This window comes from Cibotium barometz, chromosome 62 (genome assembly GCF_041138505.1).
Source record: "Cibotium barometz isolate CiBa-2024 chromosome 62, ASM4113850v1, whole genome shotgun sequence".
NCBI classification, from domain to species: domain Eukaryota; kingdom Viridiplantae; phylum Streptophyta; class Polypodiopsida; order Cyatheales; family Cibotiaceae; genus Cibotium; species Cibotium barometz.
Window position 1 is genome coordinate 27,418,840 of NC_141107.1, and position 16,872 is coordinate 27,435,711.

The 16,872-nt window shown below is 44.0% G+C and overlaps 1 protein-coding gene across 2 annotated transcripts in view; it reads left to right on the forward strand.

The window, feature by feature from the left end:
* Nucleotides 1-8,795: 8,795 nt before the first annotated feature.
* Nucleotides 8,796-16,872, forward strand: part of LOC147604313 (uncharacterized) — a 34,406-nt gene continuing 26,329 nt past the window's right edge. For both annotated transcript variants that reach the window (XM_086795337.1, XM_086795339.1), the window contains exon 1: nucleotides 8,796-8,920. In XM_086795337.1, the coding sequence (XP_086651463.1) occupies nucleotides 8,797-8,920 (124 nt within the window). In that variant the 5' untranslated portion in view covers nucleotide 8,796. The remainder of the gene's footprint in view (nucleotides 8,921-16,872) is intronic.

Consider the following 16,872-nt stretch of genomic DNA (forward strand, 5'->3'; position numbering starts at 1 on the left):
TGCCACTTGGGATGGGGGAGGTGAGGTTCTTTTTTCAAGAATTTTTTTTAATTCAAATTTTAAAAATCCCCCACCTCTCGAAATGGTGGCGAGCTTGCCATTTGGGATGGGGGAGGTTAGGCTATTTTTTTCAAAATTTGTTTTATTCAATTTTTTATTTTTTAAAGCTCCCCCCCCCCTCTCTCTCTCTCTCTCTCTCTCCCCTTTGCCCTTCTCTTAACTCTCTCTCTCCCCCCCTTTCGCCCTTTTTATCTTTATTTTAGAAAAAAAAGGGCGAAGAGAGAGAGAGAGAGAGAGAGAGAGCCAAAAAGAAAATTTAATTAAAAAAAACCCCACCTTCTCCATCCTTAGTGGTGAGGATGTCACTTGGGATGGGGAAGGAGGGTTTTTTTTTCAAATTTTTGTTTTTAAATTTCAGTTTAGAGAGAGAGAGAGAGAGAGACTCGCCCACTGGGGATGGGGGAGGTGGTGGGGGGAGAGAGAGAGAGAGAGAGAGAGAGAGAGAGAGAGAGAGAGAGGTGCTGAAATAAATAAATAAAACCCACACCTCTCCCATCCAAAGTGGTGAGCTCGCTACTTGGGATGGTGGAGGTGAGGTTTTTTTTCCAATTATCTTAAATTTTATTTTCAATTTTTGGTTTTTTTAGGCTCACCCTGCTATCTCTTTGTCTCTATCTCCTTCCCTCCCTCCATCCCTGCCTCCCTCTCCTTCCCCCATTGCCCTTTCTCTCTCCCTTTTTATTATTTTTTTAAAGCTTACTTTGATTGATTGATTGATTGAGAGAGAGAGAGAGAGAGAGAGAGAGAGAGAGAGAGAGAGAGAGAGAGAGAAGAGAGAGAGAGAGAGAGAGAGAGAGAGAGAGAGAGAGAGAGAGATGAAAAACAATTTTAATTAAAAAATCACAACCTCTCCCATCCCTAGTGGTGAGGTCTTGCCACACTAGGAATGGGGGAGGTAGGGTTTTTTTTTTAAATTTATAGTTTATAGAGAGAGAGGGGAAGAGGGGGGAGAGAGAGAGAGAGAGAGAGAGAGAGAGAGAGAGAGAGAGAGAGAGAGAGAGAGAGAGAGAGAGGCTTGTCACTTTGGATGGGGCAGGTGGGTTTTTTTTCCAATTTTTCTTACAATTTTTGTTTAATTTAATAGTTAGAGAGAGAGAGAGAGAGAGAGAGAGAGAGAGTGTGTGTGTGTGTGTGTGTGTGTGTGTTACACTTGCGTAACAACGACACGTCAAGCATAGAGGAGAAGGAGCTCTTGTTCACCACCCAGCCATAGAGGGAATAAGGATGATAGGGTCCTCACTGTTGAACATATATAGTGGCCTGCTTGCACACATATGTCCGACTACCCACCAGGAGACTACATGCGGACGCCCTCTCTCCTGATCCCTGGCTCTCGCTCGCTGTCCATGCTTCGGTAGTCGGTCTTGGGGGCTGGTCGAGCTCCCTAAAGAGCCGTTACAAGGATGATAGGGTCCTCACTGTCGAACATATATAGTGGCCTGCTTGCACACATATGTCCACTACCCACGAGACTACATGCGGGCGCCCTCTCTCCTGATCCCTGGCTCTCGCGAGCTGTCCATGCTTCGGTGGTCGGTCTTGGGGGCTGGTCGAGCTCCCTATAGAGCCGCTACAAGCTATGTAACATTACTCTCCCCTTAAAAAGAGTTTTCGTCTGCAAAAACGAACTCCAAAAGGTTCTTGGTTAGTGTACTCAAGTGCTCCCATGAGGAGGCATCATCCTCTCGATTTTTCCACTTAACAAGTGCCTCTCGATACACAATGTGCCTTGTATCAACTCCACCAAAATGTGTGGAGAAACTCTGTTCTCCTTATGGTCAACGGTTTTATGCAGTCCATTGACATGAAAAACACGATAAACTCGAGAATTCTTTTTGGCAACTCAAGTTTGTACGCTAATCCACCAACCTTCTTCATGATTTTAAAGGAACGATAGTATCTAGATGAAAGCTTTTCACATTTCTCGTCTTTTAAGTCCTATGGCTATAGGAGATCTCGGCTAGAAGCCATACATCAACATGAATTGACTAAATCCTGTCGCGAAATGTTTCGAACTATTATAAGAAAATTCCAAATGCGGTAGGTACTCATCCCAATTGGATTGCTTTTTGCTGACATATGCACGAAGCATATCTTTTAATACTTGGTTGACTCTTCTGTCTGACCATCAAACTATGTATGATCAACTATACTCATACTCAAAGTAGTGTCCAACTTTTTGAAGACTTCCCTCCAAAAGTGACTATCGAACTTCTTATCTCTAATCAGAGACTATATATGCAGGCATGCCATATAGTTTGTAGAGATATTCGATGAACAACCTAGCTAACTTAGGTGTTTTCACTGTCTTTTTAGTAGGTATAAACTTGACCATCTTGGTCAATCGATCAACCGCTACCTAAACCGAATCATTCCCTTGATTTGTTCCCTTGATTTGTTCTAGGTAAACTAGTGATGATGAAATCCATGGAAATACTTTCCCATTTCCCTTTGGGAATATCCAATGAATGTAGTAAACCTCCAACCTTGAGGTGCTCATGCTTATTAGCCGAGTATGTGAAGAAAGGGTTCATACGCTCGAGTTCTTTACCATAGACTTTGCCCATTCTTTTGGTAAAAAAGAAACGCACGTCTATGCAGATGTGTGTAGACTATCGTGCTCTTAATCAGATAACGATTAAGAACAAGTATCCGATGGTGTGAAGTATTTTTCTAAGATTCTTAGATCAGGGTATCATCATGTCAGGATTAGGAAACATGATGTTCCCAAGATTGCGTTTAGGACATTACGAGTTCCTAATCATGCCGTTCGGCTTGACGAATGCTCCAGCAACATTTATGATGCTGATGAACAAGGTTTTAGTCCATATTTGGGAAAATTCGTAAGAGTTTTTCTTGACGAGATACTTATATAAAGTAAGTCGAAAGAAGAACACTTACAGCATTTGCACTTAGTGTTCAAACTCCTTAGGGAAAATAAGCTATTTGTGAAGGAATCCAAGTATAAATTTTTTGCTTAGGAAACCACTATTTTGGCCATATTGTCTCTGCGGAAGGTACGCAAATGAATCCTGACAAGGTGGATGCCTTGACGACATACTTATATATAGTAAGTCGAAAGAAGAACACTTACAGCATTTGCACTTAGTGTTCAAACTCCATAGGGAAAATAAGCTATTTTTGAAGGAATCCAAGTACGATTTTTTTGCTTAGGAAATCCACTATTTTGGCCATATTGTCTCTGCGGAAGGTAGGCAGATGAATCCTGACAAGGTGGATGCCTTGACGACATACTTATATATAGTAAGTCAAAAGAAGAACACTTACAGCGGTTGCACTTAGTGTTCAAACTCCATAGGAAAATAAGCTATTTGTGAAGGAATCCAAGTACGAATTTTCTTGCTTATTAGGAAATCCACTATTTTGGCCATATTGTCTCTGTGGAAGGTACACAAATGAATCCTAACAAGGTGGATGCCATTGTCAGATGGCCCAAACCTAGAAATCTTGAGGAACTACAGATTTTTCTAGGCATGTTAGGGTTCTACCAACATTAGGTTAAGGACTACAGGAAGAATGCAGTCCCCTTAACTGATGTGTTAAGGACAAAGGATAAAACTATTTGTTGGGGGGATCCTCAACAAAGAAGTTTTGAGAAGCTCAAGGTGGCCATCGCGAGTTAGCACTAGCATTGAGCAGTGTGGACCCCAATGAGCGGTTTGTTTTGGAGACAAACACTAGTGGTGAGTCCATTGGGGCAGTTTTATTGCAAAGGGGACACCCGGTTGCATTTAAAAAGCAAGAAGCTTGACCGTGCATAGTGTAACTCCTCAGCTTACGAGCGAGAGTTACTTGCTATTATTCATGCTCTAAAAAAGTGGTGACATTATTTGTATGGTGCTATGTTTGAGGTCTGGACAGATCATGAAAGTCTCTCAAATGGATTTTGAGAGAGTGAGTTAAAGGGTAGAAAAGCTCGGTGTGCGGAGATCCTATAGGAGTTCAACCTTACACTCTGTTACCAGAGGTAAATTTAACCATAACAGCGGATGCGTTGAGCCGCATGTTCATGGTGAACGAGTTAGTTTCACCACCTTCAAGAGTAAACTCTTGGAGCATGATTCATCTTTTCAAAGGTATGGCACATTGTACACGGCCGCACTTATTAACACCAGTCAGTAGCCACCTCCGTCATCAAAAAGGTGTACTAGTCTAGAGAGATTAGTTGAGGTTTATGTGGGAAGAGAAACGAGTGTGCTAGTCTGGAGCGACTAAACAAGTCTCTTAGGTTATGTACCGATTCGGAGAGCTCCGGGATGGACCCTTCACAACCATTTGACACTAGTTCACTTGGGGGTGATAAAGTTCGTCGACGACGAGGGGAAAAAGTATAGACACTATTTCATAGATGATGATTACCTGCTCTACAACGGTAGAGTTTTGCATATACCAGCTATTGGTGATTTTTGGGCCCAATTTCTTATACAAAGTCACGATAGGCTGAGAGTGCTGGTCATCCTGGGATACATAAGACTTGAAAATCAAGCAAAAGCATTGATTGAACAAAATAAGACATGCAAGATTGGGTATGCTCCTACTTGTTTGTGTGACTACAGTAGAGCTTCTCGAAAGTGGTCATGGAGATGATGACAAGATACCGTATGTAAAGGTAAGCATGGTGTTACGTGATGATGGCTAGGGTGATGGTGATGGTGAAGGTGATTTGTAGAGCTGCACAGAGTAGATGGTGGAGAGAGAGAGAGAGAGAGAGAGAGAGAGAGAGAGAGAGAGAGAGAGAGAGAGAGAGAGAGAGAGAGAGAGAGAGAGAGTTATATTAAATGTCTTCAAAAGACCATAAGCTCTATGAAACATAAGGGATTACAAAGATTATGTGTTACAAAAAACTGGTAAAAAGACAAAATAATGCTAGCTACTGTGTTGAGGGCTTACACCTGGGTGCCCATGGACATCAGGTTCATAAAATTTGGCATCCTCTCTCAAGGGTGACCCCTCACTAATGGGTGCTCTAGGTAAGGTGCTGGTGGGTTTGCCTGATGGGGCTCCTCCTACACAATGGTACGATGTCTGGTCACCTTGGGGGTTGTTTGGGAAAAAACCTATGTGAGGAATCTCTATGATGTGTCCCGTCTTGGTCTTTGTGCCCTAAATACTCTATCTTTGTGCGGCGACCCATCTCTAACAGAAACATGCCTAGGCAATGTTGATCCTCATAATCCATCACCCTAGAGAGTGGGCCAAATCCCTCCCTGAATAGGCAATGGTATCGGCCCTGAAGCTCATAGTATATTGAGCATTTACAGATATAGTGCTCCTTTGTCTCTACCTCCCATTGGTACACATGTGAAGAGATCCTCTACTCCTCCTGCATGCCCTCATATATCCTTGTCTCTATCCTTAGCAAGTATGATGCGACTCAGATCTACCCAATCGCCATCCTCATGGCATGTGACATGTGTCTTAGTAGGTAGTGTGGCCATTGTATGAATCTATTTGGTGTGAGCTTGAGGAAAAGCCATGTAATATGGATGTATAATTGAGTGAGGTATATGTGGATGAGGCAGTTGATCTCCTGGTGCATGAGGGGCAAGAGGGGGGCGTCAAGGCTATATTGGAAAAGTGGTAGCATGAGGCGAACCATCAATGCTTAGGAGCATGAGGTGAACCATACAACGAACAAACTACTCAGGTGCCTTGAGTCACATTGAGGACTCTAGGGCTAATCTGGGGAGGCGGTCTCTACCGAGTACATATACATGGTGTAAGTATATCACTGTTTGGAAAAGGGCATCACATTACCAAAGGGGCAACTCCAAACTCTACTTTGATGATCTCATTTGATACCGATTCTTTGCTCCAAATCATCATGGACAACATCAAGATCTGTATCCTCACTAAATTTGGCTAGTCTTTTTATCTAAATTTGGATGAATGAAAATTTTCCAGTCTTTTTGCCCTAAACCTAGATGAATGAATGAAACTAAAAACAATGCAAGAATGGAAACCAGTTCTCCATGGTGTGAACATCTTTTGATTTTTAGTTGTTTGAAGCATGGGGAAGAGGTAGAGAGGGTAGATAAGAGGGTAGTGCTATAAAGTTAAATGTATGTCTTTTTCAATTTGAAAAACCAATTTCATTTTCACGAAGTGAAAAACTAAGTTTTTCGTAGTGAAATTAGAAGTGTATTTTTTGGGCCTTTTCCATGATTTAGGGATTAGTATGATGTATTAGAGATAAGAAAATAGGTTTTGGCTTCTTTTCCTCAGATTCTAGTTGGCGTGAAAAAACATATATTTTCTTGGTGTGAAAAACTATGTTTTTTTTACAAACAAGGCAAATGCAAGGATTTCTGTATGATTGACATGGGTATTTAGATATATGTGTAGTCAATATGAAAAACCAGATTGGTTTTTCATAGTGCAAGCAACTATTATTTTAGTTTTTTGGTATACGACAAGGGGTGTGTCCCCTTATGACATACATACATGGACAAAGAAAAAAGGGCATGCACAGGGTTGAGCAACATATTTAAACAAAGCATGTTGGCAAGAAAGGCATATAGAGAGATTACTTGTGGTTTGAATTTTAAGACACAAACCTTGACACAATCAAACAAAACCATTAATTGAAGAAAATAAGACATGCAAGATTGGGCATTCTCTTACCTATTTGGCTCAGTGGAGCTTCTCGAAAAGTGGTGATGGAGATGATGACAAGCTACCTTAAGTGAAGGTAAGCATGGTGTTAGCAGCAATGATGATGATGGTGATTTACAGCTGCACAACAACGGAGAGAGAGAAAGAAAGAAAGAATTTTATTAACGTCTTCCAAAAGACCGAACTCGGCCTATGAGACAAATCGGTGTACCTGTATGGGGTATCCTCTGTCATCCCAACAAAATGAAAAAGTACTAAACTAAAAAGCTGAATTTGGGTGTGCAATAAGTACAATGAGTGGTGGAAGGACTACTAGGAGAATGCAAAGCTATATGCATGGAGTATACAATCATGATATGCAGCCTAGCTAGCTCCATCCTGTACCATACTGGGGGGTATAAAATGGTATACATCAATGAAGGGGGTGTCCACAGCTCCCTGAAGAACATGCCTGGGTGTGCTTTGAAGCGAGCCAGTCGCTCCGCACCCTCTCTGTGAAACTGAGCTCCTGATCTCTGATCTCTGTCATCTTTGTCTGGTATAGGCGTGGTGTCCAAAAGCCAAGTGTCCTCTGTCTCCTGCGGGCTCTGAGTGTCTCTACTCTCTGGAGAGTAATTCCGTGCCGTGTAGAGAGAGAGAGAGAGAGAGAGAGAGAGAGAGAGAGAGAGAGAGAGAGAGAGAGAGAGAGAGAGAGAGAGAGATTAACGTCTCCTAAAGGCCGAAATGGCCTATGAGACCAAAACCAGGTACAACTAATGATGATGATGTCTCATCATAACAAATCTAAAAGAAAGAATGAAAATAGTAACATCATAAGAGAGCTAAGAGCTGAAAGCTAAACTGTTGAATCGTTGCGGTAAACTCCTTCGGTGTGGCGGGCAATGATGGCTCGAATCTTTCGATGGTGAGGAAGTTGTGGACGCGACCCTCATGGTCGTGGGCGTCTCGCTCTACAGATGGCAATGGCTCTGTCCAGGGTGACTCCTCTGGAAGGTAGTCTGCTAGTAGGTAGGCACGACATATATTGTGTTCCTCCGGCTCCACCTCCTGATGGCAAAGCTGGCATATGCAGTTCTCTAGTGATATATCCTCATATAGACCTGTCTCTATCCTCAACCGGTGTGAAGAGGTGTGGAATCTGTCCAATAGTACTCCGAATACCATGTGAGAGGTGTGTGTCCATGTAAGCATGGCGTATAATAAACCCGTCCGAAAAGAGGCATATAATAAACCCGTCCGAAAAGAGGCGTAGAAAATGACTATGGTAGTGTGCCATTCTTGTGCCCAACGGCTGTGGGGGCTTGACCCATGTCCTCTCTGTATCTAGTTCACAATGTCCATCCTGATCACCTGATTCAGCTCTGAGAATGGCTGAGATCTAAAAACGGGCAGTCCAGGCTGTAAGCAAAAGGCGGAAGTGCATCAATACTCATGCCATGCAAGGCCAACCATGTGCGCATCTAGGCATACCAACACTGGGTGTCTCCCTCATCTGCAAGCTGTTTGGAGGAAGTGAGTGCTAGGCGAGAGTATTTTTGCTGAGGGAGCTCCCATATTCTTCTTGATGAGGAGCTAATTTGTTAATCCCCACCACGATAGGATGGGATACAATCGTTTCTGTGCTGTAAAGAAACAATCTCTAATGGACCTTAGGTATTAAGGGTTTTAAATGGTTGATATAGGTTTTCTTTAGTTTTGGTATGCTAGAAACCCCATGTCGATAGCAATGATCAACATGAGAATATGGTCCCCCCCCACCCTTGCGCCTCCTCTTTCCCCAAAAGACTAGGTGGGTAACCCTTACATACATGTGAAGTGCTTGTTGGTAGCCTTCAATATGTTAAGAATCCTCGTATTAACTAGCATCAATTCCTTATGCCATCTTATTTCTACCCATTTTTGTCATGTAGGATTTTATAGATGGGCACCCACATGTTAAAAGGATGGCACCTCCTATCCCTTACTTGAACAACTCTTTTACTGGGCTTTCCCTTACTTGAACAACTCTCTTAGTGGCTTTCCCTTGACCCAATTAACTCTGCTTTCATACATGGACATCATCAACATTAAAGGCCACACTTTTCAACTGTATGGCCAAAAATGGCCCTAGGCTTACACGCTAGGCAACCCCTTTGTGTAGGCGATTGTATGCAAGAAAAGGGTTGCTCAGGCATGTCCTCCTCAAACGTGCCTTCACTCTGCGACATGACGTGGCGCTTAGGCGGTGAGGGGAATCCCTTCTCTCCTGCTTCGCTGAATCATACTTCACATGCATCACTGTAACAGATGAAGCATGTATCTAAAGGCTTGCCAATTATTGTTTTTCGGTCAGATTTATTTCTGTTTTTCTATATGTCTGTGTGTCTGTGCGCGCGCGTGCTAACGACTGTGGAAAGTGAAAAATAGCCTACGACTACTGCAATGTGTGCACGGCACTGTGTTAAGTGATAACTGACATCCTTGAGAGCTATTGAACAAGGAAATCAAGTGAAAACGAACATTTGGGGCAGAGAGAGAGGGAGAGGATGAAGAGGAGGAGAAAGAGGAGTCAATTTAACGTCATAGCCAAGCCAGCGGACCACACATGATCCATATGACGACACCAAAGTGTGAGCAATGGGACGAGAGAGAGAGAGAGAGAGAGAGGGAGAAAGAGAGAGAAAGAATATCTCGCCTCGGGTGCTGCAACATGGTAACCAATATAGTAGGCTGACACGGAGGCCACTATGTCGGGGGTGTTGGGCCTTGCGTAGCTTTGTGGCTTTGTCTAATGTCACTCCTCTCGGGTGGGCTCTTGAATCAGCCTGGAGGTCGGGGGCAGTGGGTGGATCTGCTATCGGGACTCTAGTCTGGAAGAAGTTAGGAAGAGCTTTCTTTGCGTGTCCTCAGGCAAGTGCAGCTGATATGGCCCGCAGTAGGGATTCCCTGTGTCTGTAGAGCTCCAGAAGAAAGAGCCCCAATCATCTCTGGTCTTTAAAATCCATGATCCTAGAGAGTGGTCTCAGAAGAGGCAGTGGAACCTCCCCTTGATCTCATAGTATATTGGGCATCTGCATATATAATGAGCCTCTGTCTTAGTCTTTGAATGGCAAAGTTGGCATGTCTTGTCCTCTGGTGCAACTACTCTCGGCCCATGTCTAGCTGTCTCTACTCTCAACTGGTGGGATGAGGTGCTGATTTGTCCAATTGCACACCACACCCTGAATGAGAGATGTGTATTCATGTAGTACGGGTGTATGATGAAGCTGTCCTTCGTCATGTGAAGAAGATGGTCTCTGTAGAAAGCCATCTTCGTCCCTAGGGGTTGGACAAGGTCCTCTGAGTATCCAATCTCACAATGTTTTTCTTGATCACCCTATTTAGTTCTGTGTGGCTAAGAGCAAAGGAAGGTGCCTTTATGCTATACTGAAATGGTGGGAGTGTCCCCATTTGTATGCCATGCATATCAAACCAAGTGCTTACCTGTGCATACCAACATTGCGTGTCTCCATCAAGTGCCAGTTGTTTGGAGGACTCTAGGGCAAGCTAGGGGAATCTATCTAGTGGGAGCTCCCATAATTTGTGCCAGTATGTCGTTGTTTGGAAAAGAGCCTTTGTCATGATAGGGGCAAGCTTCATCTCCCCTCGCACAATCTCATGTGGCACTGAAGGCTTACTCCTGATCATGTGTGAGATCATCATCACTAGTGGCCTCTCCATCGTCTTCCACCCATCATATACCTCTCTTGTATGTCACAATTGATTCCCTTCTCCGTCTCCTCATGTGGTATAAACTGGGACCCCAAATGGGAGCTCCATACAATAATGCAGGTGTGACTAATGTTTCAAATAGCTAGAGCTTCGTCCTCGGCTTTTGAAACTATATCTATGAGCAATGCCTCTCAAGTGAGCCCAGAGCTGCATACCCTCGCATCAATCTCGTTTCGGCTGCCTTCAGCATAGAGAACTGAGGCCCAGCAATAGTGATCCCAAGGTATACGTAAGAGGCCCCATACTCCACGGGCTGCCCACTATGTGAACTGAGGTGCAGATCTGCCTACTTATTGTGGGAATGTGTTAAAGATCATAACCTTGGTTTTCCTCCCAAGGTTCACCCGTGAGGTCCCGATTCTCGCAAAAAGCCCGTAAGGCATCCAAGTGCCTTTGCAGCCCCTCTGGTGAATCAGAGATAAGGACAATGTCATCTGCATACAATAAGATATGTATCAAGACTCCTGCCAACTGTTCTCTTGGTCCTCCCTATCTATCGATGTAGTCAGAGATCTCATCAATGTATAGCCCAAAGAGAGTAGGAGATAGGGGGAAGCCTAGTTTCACTCCGATAGTGCTGTGTATGACATCAGAGTCACCCCGTGGGGCCCGTACTCTTCCAATGACGGACTTGTACAATGTGAGGATCCCCCAAAGCTATCTGTTGGTACTCCCATGTCCTGCAAGTCTCCTCATCAATTTGGCCCGTGGAACAGTGTCAAAAGCCTTGCGGAAATCCACAAAGCAACGCCCATGACCAGAGCCAACAATTAATGCTATTTATTCAGTCGTGGCAAATAATTAGCAGGCCGACAGCTCCCAATTCAACCGACTAGCACCCGTTTGTCATATAAAAGAGCCAGCTATCCTCAGTCCATAAATCATTAGATACAAATCAGATTCTCAAGCAAACAGTCAAGCATGTGTGCCTAGGTCTCTAGTCTTTGCGTACGTTCAACTTTCTTTGTGCTCTCAAGCCAAAGGCATTAGAAGCTCAGTCTCTTCTAGAGTTCTCAAAACACCAACTCTCAGTACTCGGGCCGGTGTATTCTCTTCGAAGATAGCTTCACAATCGCCACCAACTTATGCACAATTCTGTCCATCGTTTGGTCACTTTGTCCTTGCGGTTGGGTGAGTCCGTCAGTTGTTCGCTCAATCTTGTGGACACAGGTCAACTTGTATTTAGTTCACCAGATGAAATAAAGCAAATACTCCTGCTTGCTTGTAGGGAGAAGGGGGGGCGCGCGGGGGGGGGGGGGGGGGGGGGGGGGGGGGGGGCTTCAGTGGGTAATTTGGGATCGCGTCTGGTGTCGTCTTGACTACATCTTTCAGATTCATGTATGCTGTTTAAAGGATTGCTAAATACTCACTAAACTCAAGTTTAAAGAAGGCCTTGTTGTTTCACACGGTCCTAGCTTGGCGTATGCTACATGGGTATCAAAGCTTGGGACGTGGTTCAACCCGGCAACCTAGGGTGAGAGCACCCTGTGGATGGTAAAGCTAAGATTGGGAAAAACCATTCGCCCATCCACCATGGCATCAAGCTCCGAGGACATTACTAAAGAAGAAGAACTATTCGAAGAAACGCTTCCGCAAAAAAAAGGAGCAGATAAGGCAACTCCAGATTCAACTCGAAAGAGTCCAAATGGAAAAAAAACTAGCAAAATTACAGGCAACCTTGGCTCAACAAGAGACATCAAAGAACAAAGTTTCTCAATGGAACAATGGTGTCGATGTATGACAGAAAAAGAAGACCGTGAAGCAAGATTGGCAGAGAAAGCCAAATGGAAGGCCAAAGAGGAGCGATTGCGGGCAGAGCTCGAAGCGAAGGTGAACCACGAGTGACAGGCCCAAGAAGACTCGAGGCACTAGTTCCAATTCCAATAGACACTACGAACTTTGGTAACTTCTTTCCACCCTTCTTAGTCCTCCACAACCCCAGCCACAGCCTCGACAACCATCATCCGTGCCTCACCGAACTTCACCAAGTACGACGGCAAGTGTGACCATGCGGTTGTGACCTAGTTCATCCACCAATTTGTTGCCCATTTTCCACTCTCCAAGATCACAGAGCCCCAGGATAAAGTCCATCTGGCGGCGCCACACGTCATAGGTGATGCAGTCACTTGGTGGCAACATTTGTCTTGTTTGCACACAGATTCTTACACTGGCTTATCGGACTATGATTGGGACACATTCGTGTCCGATCTAAAGACAAGATTTCTACCTCCGCAAGACACATGACGAATCTTGAAGACAAGTTCTACAAACTCACCTAGAATGGTTCCCTTGTGCTCACCTATTCCAACAAAGTGATCACATCAGCTCAATAGTTGGGGAAGTCCGAGGAGGAGAAGCTGAAGCAGTTCATTCGGGGATTGGATCCAAACATTCGGTTCCCTATTCGAAACTTCGAACCCCAGAGTTACGATAGGGCTTTGACTCTTGCACAGAACCATGAGATGATGCTCAATGGAGGCAAGCCCAAAACCGCTCCAGTCACCCCCAAACCTGAGCAGCAGCACATGCAGACCATCGAGTAGAACTAGGCGTCTAACCAAGTGTCAGATAAGGCTTAGCCTATGAGTTGAGGACAAAAGAGAGAACTATTCGTTGGGGGGATCCTCAACGAAGAAGTTTTGAGAAGCTCAAGGTGGCCATTGCGACGGCACCAGTATTGAGCATTGTGGATCCCAATGAACTGTTTGTTTTGGAGACGGACGCTAGTGGGGACGCCATTGGGGCGGTTTTATTGCAAAGGGGACGCTTTGTTGCATTTGAAAGCAAGAAGTTTGATCGTGCCCAATGTAACTACTCTTCTTAAGGGGGGAGTAATGTTACGTAGCCCGTAGGCTATGTACGAAAGGGCTGACCAGCTCTGAGACCGTCGACTAGAGCGTGGAGGGCGTGCGACTCGGGGTTTAGGGGTGAGGACGCCTAGGATGGAGTTCCGCGGGCAGCCGAGCATGTGTAGGCAGGCAAGCCTCTATATATGCCCGGCTCCACTTGAACAATTTGCTATTGTTCCATTGGTTCCCAAAGAGATACATAGATTTCGAACATCAAAGAAAGAAAGTGTATTATGCGCCACTCCGGACTATCCATTCCAATTATTGTGGTTTTTGAGGTATCATACCAATACACGTCTCGGAATTTCGATCAATATTCGCGGAGTTGATTATCCCTCTGAAGAATGAAGATTCAGAGTAGTCCATAACTCACCAAGCATTCGATATAACTCATGCATTCGTCTACGAATCGGTGTAGATGAGATCAATTCTGCAAGTTCGGTAATCAGTATATCTCCATCAACCGGCCGGTGGGAGCGAGAAGTGGGGGATACGTTTGGTTTACATTCCTCCAATTATCCTGATTTACACCGTATATTAACCGATTACGATGGGAAGGATTCCCCATTACCTCTTAGGTTGGATGGTGAGCCAGGGCTTCCCTCCTCTGTGTGTGTGGCTATAGTGATGTGACAATACCGAATTGCCCTCTTAGAAGTTGACGTCTCTTCGTGACTTGTTTGCCTGCCTATCTGGTATAAGCTTCCTGAGCTTTGGTAAGGCGCTCTTCGGCTGACAATGTTTCTGATATCATGTTGGCTTTCAAGGAAGGAGATGCCATCCACATGAGAAGGGATGAAAATCTTCAACCAAAGGCTGCCTCATAAGGAGTTTCGCCAACACTTTATGAGTGTGTGTCATTGAGAATCGCCTATACCAACCGTCAATGGGAGATGAAGTTCCCACTTTAATTGTTGATCATGGCAGTACGCTTTAAGCACATCGAAAGCCAACTGATTGTAAATCTCGGTTTGGCCATCGGTCTGGGGATGGAATGCACTTGGACAATTGCAAATTGGTACCAAAGTTGTCGAACAAAGCTCGCCACAAGTGAGACATAAACTTCGGATCCCGATCTGAAGTAATGGTCTGTGGCAAACCACATACTAGATACCGATATCATAGAAAAAGCTGGGCTATATCTTTTGATATGGCCATCTGTTTGCATGGTATAAGCATACAAAATTTACTGAATCTATCAACTATTGTCATACACTGAGTATTCTGAGATCCAATCGATGCGGAAAGTGGTCCAATGAAATCCATCGAAATGTCATGAAATGGACCCTCAGGAATGGCCAATGGCTGTAGCAACCCCGCTTGTTTGGTGTGAGGTACTTTCACTTTTTGACATATAGGACATGCAAAAACATAGTTGTATATATCCTTGTGCATCTTCAGCCAATAAAATGATCTTTCTAACTTCTCCAAAGTCCTATTGATCCCGCGATGACCACTAATGAGTGAATCATGGGGATCATGGAGGAGTGCTCATCTCTTCTTCCTGAGAACACATAGTCGACTCTTGTAAAAGAGCCAATCGTCCTGAATGGTATAATGACCTGGTTCTGAATAAAGGGCCATACTGTAAGGAGTTCCAAATTATGGACAATCTGCATGCTGTGTCTTCATATTGGCTAAGTCCTTTTCTTGTATCTCCAACATAGCGGACTCCTATACTCTGTGAATACTACCTTTTTGACTACGAGCATATGCTACAAGGTTGTGTTACCCGGTACATAATCATTCCACCAAAATGTTGGAACAACTGACTCCATAGGTGCTGTCTATCGCTCCACTGGGCACTTGGCATTTTGTAACCACTTCAAGGCTTGGTGGTCTGTCTTCACAATAAATTCCCTTCCATAAAGAAAAGGTTTCCATTGTTTCAAGGCTGTGATAACCCCTGTCATATACAATAAATTCCCTTCCATAGAGAAAAGGTTTCCACTGTTTCAAGGCTGTGATAACCCCTAGCGACTCTGTCATATACAATTTTTTTTTTCTACATCATTCAACTTCGTGTTGTAATACGCCACGGGTCTTTCTTCTTGTTGCAATACTGCTCCAATGGCGAGATTACTAGCATCAATGATCACCTCAAAGGGATTATCCCATGATGCGAGCTTGAGGACTAGTGCTTCGGAAGCCACTTTTTGCAAAGCAAAGAATGTCTCTAAAGCCTTTCATATGACTGAAATTTTTTATCTTCTAGTCTTCACTTCCTTGAGTAAATCTGTCGATGGTGTTGCAAGGTTAGAAAATCGATCCATATGCGAGCTATACGCTTGGCAAAGGTTCACAAAGGATCGTATCTCTTCGGCTATCTTTGGAACGTCCCAATCATGGTGGTTTTCGTACGACGGCATATCGTATGGAATACCGTACGGTACGATACCGTACGTACTCGTACGGATTTTTTTAGAAAAAAAAAATTTCAGGTTTTTTTTTCCCAAAAAAAATTAATTTTTTGGTAGGTAATGGTCTTTCTTTCGCTTATCTATTGCTGTTTGAACTTCCTCTGTACTATGATACTTTCCTCCTTTTCAAAATACTCCATATCTGGACTTAGAAATATCTAAGTTTATAATGTATTTTTTTAAAACACCGTATTTTATCGTACGATAACAAAAAATTTATGTCGTACCGTATTTTCCCGTACGGTATCATATCGTACGAACTGTACGGTATCGTACTTGACAACTATGGTCCCAATAAAGGATTGCCTTTAGGGTCAAGGCGACTTCCGTCAGAACCGATCACGTAGCCTAACTCCAAATATGCTCTTCTTCGCATTGATATAGAGTTCCTTATCTCACAAATCTGCAAGACCTTCTGCACATCCTTCTCGTGCTATTCTGTAGTGGAAGAATGTCATTCAAAAAAATGAAGACATATACTGATGAGTACGACGAAGACTCAAGACATCTTGTTGAAGGTCGCTGGTGCTATAACCACTCCCTACGGGATGCCTACAAATCGGAAGATAAAATGCACATTATTAGATCACTTAACTAATACAGACAATGGAACAATAGTTGCAACATTACAACTGGAAATGACAAAGAACACTTGACACCATCACTGGGGCCGAAAAGGGCCGGTTCCCCCCTCAATACAGTTTGTATTTCTTGGAGTATTTATATGTATAGGCGTTGAAGGGTCCCAAGGCCAGATTTCTCCATAACATGGAGTGAATACAACTGAAACAATAAGGTTTCTGTTGATGAAGAATCGATTGTTGGAGTAGACCAAATCACAGGCAGTCTCCCACCTTCACTGGGTGAACTCTCGCCCCTCTCACTGGTCTTCTGGGACCATGCACCAACAGGCACGCCCGTACTAACACCTGGTAGGGTGAAACACCGTGGAGGGAGTGATACCTGGTGCTCCCAAGTAAGCTTTGCTCCTAGTTTCCCTCAAACCCCATTGACCTTCATTGGCTCCTTTGAATGTGAGGGCGCGGTCAGGGTACTCACGGGGAAAGATCACCATCCCAGTGGCCTTCCATGGCGAGGGAAACCGGTGGTGATGATTGTCTACACAAGACTTGGAGAAACAATATTTAAATTTAATC